The 6,073-nt window shown below is 38.9% G+C and overlaps 1 protein-coding gene across 1 annotated transcript; it reads left to right on the forward strand.

Annotated features, from left to right (window-relative positions):
* LOC109830817 lies at positions 2,342-5,026 on the forward strand. Its single transcript, XM_020398179.1, has 2 exons — positions 2,342-4,132; positions 4,265-5,026. Exons 1-2 carry the CDS (start codon positions 2,342-2,344, stop codon positions 5,024-5,026), a joined length of 2,553 nt encoding a protein of 850 aa, XP_020253768.1.

The following is a 6,073-nucleotide window of genomic DNA, read 5'->3' on the forward strand; positions in this document are numbered from 1 at the left end:
CCCCGGTCGGCCGTGACGGTCGACCGGATGCAGTCCAGAGAGTTTCACGGTCGACCGTCACGGTTGACCGGCTGATGTTTCGAGCCCAGAATCTGTTTCTGACCTGCTCGTGGTTGACCGCGCGTTTTCCACGGTCGACCACCAAACTGTCTTTCAGCTTCTAACGGCTAGCTTCTAGCTGTTTCTCTATGGGCTTTTTGGTCATTTCCTTGGTGTTTTTGGCTAAGGTTTTGGGTGGCTATATATACCCCCTTGCTCTCATCCTTTATAACTATCTAAGAAATGTTTTAAAAAAGTTTTAACAAGGGTTTAAGTGTTGTTTAAATATGTTTAAGAATCTTTTAAGCATTTGAGAGTTTGAGTTTGTGAAATCAATTTCACAAGAGCTTGAGGGGATCACCTATTGGTGTTTGGGCATTCAACTACTCTCTCTCGATCTCTTGATCTATTGAGATGTTTTCTAAACTTTATTTCTAGCTCTTTTTATATATTTGATTATCATTGTTATTAAGCTAGAACTATATTGAGTTTAATTTTGATTTATATCTCTTTGTTCACGCACAACCTATTGAGCTTATTGTATTTACATTCATAGTATAATTAGGTTGTGGGATTGTGTAACATTGAGTGTAAGCCTACATTGAGTTCTTATCTATTGTAGAGAACAAATCATTTGTTATATTGTGAGATTGTAAAGTTTTCGGTTAGCTAGAAAACCGAGTGTGAAATGGAGATCTCCTTGAGGTGAGGTGCGGAGACGTAGGTCGTTGATAAACACGTAAAATATGCATTATCTTAGTGTGTTTCAAGCATGATTTACGAGCGTTTGATGCATATTTCGTGTTTAGATCGAGGATACTGCTATTGTTTGTGTTCTTATATGTAGGTATTAGTTCAAGATTGAAAGATTTGATGATCGTTGGAAGTTATACAAGAGTTTGAAGCAACAACAAGATTTTGAAGGCATGGTTCGTGAAGAAAATGGATGCACGAGTATGAAGAATTGGAATTTCGACCATGATACAGTTTGAATCAAGAAAAACTCAAAAGATGAAAGTTGTAGATCTCTTCAACAGGATTCCAATGCAACTTGAATCACCTCATTCCAAAATACCGAAGACTGTACAGACAAGCACGAAATCAGCAAAACAGCCCCTACCACACCCTGGTGTGGTGCAGACCACACCGGTGGCGCGGGAATTAGTTATTTTCCAGATTTTTAGGGACATATAAATAGATGTTTTGACTTAGGGTTTTGGGGATCTTTTGTTATGTTCTTCTAGCCATCAACTAGCAACTATTCTAGGGTTCAAGTATTGAAGGAAGACATTAATCTCTTGTAGAAGATTGGATTGCAAGTTCTTATTTTGAAGATTTCAATTGAAAGACGGGTTAATTCTTTCCTCTCTTTGATTTATTTCTTCTTATGATTGATTTGCATAATTATTTGATGTCTTCTCTTATTCCAATCATGTGTGAGTAGATTTCTTGTCTAGGGTTGGGAAAGAACCCAACTTTTTGGTGATTGATGATGAATTAATATATGTTCTTGGTGAAAGTTTAGATCTTTAAACTTAATTTCTTGTGTTTTAATCTTGTTGATTCGCTTGATCACCGTATTAGCAATCATAGGTAATTAATTGAAGGACTGAAAGGTGAAGATTAATACCGGATCTCTAGAAATTAAGCAGGGAGCTCGAACCACGAAAGTAGGCTAGATTCCTTGGGGATTTGATTTGGATTAGTATAAATCTTAATGGGTTTAATTTAATCTTGATTCCACGAAAGTAGGTTAATTGAGATTGATTAGGCACGATCTTTAGACCTTGAAAGAGGCTTTAGATTAATTTAGGCTAATTCACCCTTTCTAGATTAAACCAACACCAAGAATTGAAATAATTCATCATTGAACACCTAAGTTGTGGTGATAACCCAATCCTAGTCCTTCATTATATTGAATTCCATCCGATTAGTTGTTTATTTTATTTCTTTTATTAAATCTCTTCTAATTTACTCATTGATTTAGCTAGTCGAATAACGTGAGATTTGGTAATTAACCCTAGTCCTTGTGGGATCGACCTTGATAGCTACAACGAGTCTGTGCGCTTGCGGATTTTGCCCTATGAAGTTTTTGGCGCCGTTGCCGGGGACTACGGTGTTAATATTGAGTGCTTACGTTATTAAGCTAGACTAGATTTTTTTTATTTCTCTTTGCTTCTCACTTTCTTTTATGCAAGGGAATCAAACAGAAGTAAACGACGAAAACAATCCTGAACTATCGGTGACTCTTGCAAACATAAGAAGGTCTATAAGGGAGCAAAGGAACACAGAACAAGCTACGATGGGAGATCAAAATCAGCTTCTTAAGGATTTCGCAGCCCCAAATGCTCAAGGCACACAGTCAAGCATTACAAGGCCCAATGTTGAAGCTAATAACTTTGAGCTGAAACCATCACTGCTCTCAATGGTTCAACAGAATCAGTTTGGAGGAGGTGCTACTGAAGACCCGAACCTCCACCTGTCAATTTTCTTGGAGTATTGTGACACTTTGAAACTTAATGGAGTGACCAATGATGCTATTCGACTCAGATTATTTCCGTTCTCTCTAAGGGACAAGGCTAGGGCTTGGTTGCACTCATTGCCAGCTGGGTCCATCACCACTTGGGATCAATTGTCCAGAGCGTTTCTTGCAAAGTATTTTCCTCCAAGTAAAACAGCACAGATGAGGAACCAGATCACAAGCTTTGTACAGAAGGAAGGAGAGTCACTTTATGAAGCTTGGGAACGCTACAAGGAATTATTGAGGATGTGCCCTCACCATGGACTGGAGAAGTGGTTAATTGTTCACACCTTCTACAACGGGCTCACTTACAACACACGGATGACTGTTGATGCTGCTGCAGGAGGAGCTTTGATGAACAAAACAATAGACGAGGCATACACTCTCATTGAAGACATGGCTCAGAATCACTATCAATGGGCGAACGAGCGTGCTCCTCAGACATCAAAAGGAGGCAAGTATGAAATAGATGCTTTAGACCATATATCCTCTAAAGTTGATGCTTTGTTTAAAAAAGTTGAAGGTTTGAGTATTAATTCTGTGGCGTCTACTTCAATTTCATGTGAGATATGTGGCTATGTGGGTCATTCTGCACTTCAATGTCAATTAGGAAACCCCCCATCCATTGATACTTCTGGTAATGAGCAAGTTAACTATGTTAATAACTTTAATCAGAAGGGAGACCCATTCTCCAACACTTATAATCCGGGGTGGAGGAATCATCCTAATTTTTCTTATAGAAACCCACCTGGAAATTCCATGCCCGCATCTAATTTTGGTCCTCCTGGTTTTTGTCCCCCTCAATCCAATTTCCCTTCTCAAAAGTCAAATTTGGAAAATATGATGAAGAAGTTTGTGATGACTCAATCAAAATTGAATGAAGAATTTAAGCAACAACTACAAACCACGAATGAGGTAGTAAAACAATTGGCCTCTAAGATGGATTCCCTAGCTACGTATAACAAGATGTTAGAGACACAAATCACTCAATTAGCGCAAAATGCTAGCTCTTTCTCTAGGCCTTCGGGCATGCTACCTGGACAACCTAAGACGAATCCCAGAGGTCATGTGAATGCTATAACCCTTAGGAGTGGAAAACAATACGAAGAACGTAAGATGAAGGAAAATGATGGGGGAGATGGTCATCATGAAGAGAAAACTAAAATTGTGATAGATGTGGATAATGAGACCCAGATACAGGAAGAAGAAAAAGTTGAGAAATATGTGGCCCCCGCTCCTTACAAGCCTCCTCTACCCTTTCCCCAAAGGTTAGCTAAGGCTAAGTTAGAAAAGCAGTTCGGAAAATTTTTGGAGATTTTGAAAAAGTTGCACATCAATATCCCGTTCACTGAAGCTATTTCTCAAATGCCTTCTTATGCTAAGTTCTTGAAAGAGATCCTATCTAACAAAAGGAAGTTGGAAGAATACGAGACTGTGGCCCTTACTGAGGAGTGTAGTGCTATCATCCAGAATAAGCTGCCTCCTAAGCTTAAGGATCCAGGTTCATTTTCTATTCCTTGTGTTATTGGTAATGTCTCTATTAACCGTGCTTTGTGTGATTTAGGTGCAAGCGTAAGTTTGATGCCGAAGTCTATTTGTAAGAAGCTTGGCATAGGTGATTTGAAGCCAACCACGATATCACTCCAATTGGCGGATTGATTGGTAAAATATCCGGTAGGTATACTTGAAGATGTACCTATCCAGGTCGGTAAGTTCTTTATCCCGGTTGATTTTGTTATTTTGGAAATAGAAGAAGATTCTAACATTCTAATTATATTAGGAAGACCCTTCCTTGCTACTGCAGGTGCTATAATTGATGTTAAAAATGGAAGGCTCTCTTTAAATATTGGAGGGGAGATGGTAGAATTTGATTTAAGTAATACTATGAAACTCCCTCTAACTGATAAAATTTGTTACAGGGTCGACGTCATTGACAAGTGTACACATGAGCAAATTGCAAACAATAACTCAGCTGATCCACTTGAGAAATGTTTGGTAAGTGATGGTTCAATAAATGATGAAGACCCCGAGGTAGCAGCGTATGCTCAATCTTTAGAATCAACATCAACTGCTCCACTTCGAAATGCAAAGCTTGAAAGATTGATACTAGAGCCAAAAGGTTCTATTTGTGAAAAGGATAATGCGCCAAAGGTAGAATTAAAACTCCTTCCTTCCTCTTTAAGGTATGAATTTCTTGGCACTGACTCTACTTATCATGTGATTGTGATTGTTTTTGGTGGCTTGATTACCACTTTAGCTTACGGGATGGGTTTAGGAGAATTTGTAGATGGACTTCATCCATTAAGCCCTAGTGCGTCCATTAACCTCGATGCTTGTCTACATATGAAATTGATTAGTAATAAGGGCAATAGGTTATGGTTATGTTTTCAGGATAATTATCTTTTCCCACTCCCTGATCCTGATCGCACGACCATCCATGTTCACGCCAATTGGTCCTCTCCGTGAATGAAATTGTTAGGTGTAAACGCTATTCGGGTGAGCGTAGAAAACCCGGTTGTGATAGTGGATTTCTCCCCGGGAGTGGGGAGCGGAGACGTAGGATGGAAGGTCCGAACTCCGTGATTATTTCGTGTGTTTAAGTTTGCTTTGACGCACTTCTCTTATGTTTATGTTTCTTATCGTCATTGTCCATTGCTCTTTATTTATATCATCCACTATCTTGTTTATTTTGTTTACCCTTATGTATATCACTTATCCTAGCTCACATATCTTAATGTATTTTATAGTTTGCTAGGATAAATTGTTAATTAGTTTTAATGAGTATAAAATCGGATTAGATTAGCATAAGACCCTAATCACCCCCCCTCTAGGGTCCAACAATGATCACTGGTAAAATCTACATCCACGTACCCCTGTAGCACCAACTTCTTTCTCCTAAAATATTGTGGCATATTCGTAGTCCTTCTCAGATATCACAATATCCACTTTACGACCTCCTAATATTGTTTCTATGGGTTGCTTGCAAACCTGATCATAACTCCCACTGTATGGGCAATATCCGACCTCGTGCAAACTATTGCGTACATCAGACTATAATGGATGATGAATAAGGCACATTTCTCATGTGCTCCTTTTCTGCATCAGTCTTGGGCAATTGTTCTTCAGATAACTTGAACCGGCTTCCAAGGGGCGTGCTAACGACCTTAGCATTCTGCATGTTGAATATCTGAAGTACTTTCTTAATGTATTCAGACTGACTCAACTTCAGCATCCCTTCAACCGTATCCCGGCTGATCTGTATCCTAAGAATCTGCTTCGTTGCACCCAGATCCTTCATGGCAAACTCCTTTGCTAACTACTTCTTCAGCTTGTTTATCTCTTGTAAACACGGTCCTGTAACTAACATGTTATCAACATACAGCAACAATACGATATAGCTAGACTAGAACATCTTGAAGTAACAGTAATTATCTGAATTGCATCTGTAGGCGTCAAAAAATGCTAATAGATATCCCAAGCATAGAGAATATCACTCAAAAATTCACAAGAAAG

This window comes from Asparagus officinalis, chromosome 2 (assembly GCF_001876935.1).
Source record: "Asparagus officinalis chromosome 2, Aspof.V1, whole genome shotgun sequence".
Lineage (NCBI taxonomy): Eukaryota > Viridiplantae > Streptophyta > Magnoliopsida > Asparagales > Asparagaceae > Asparagus > Asparagus officinalis.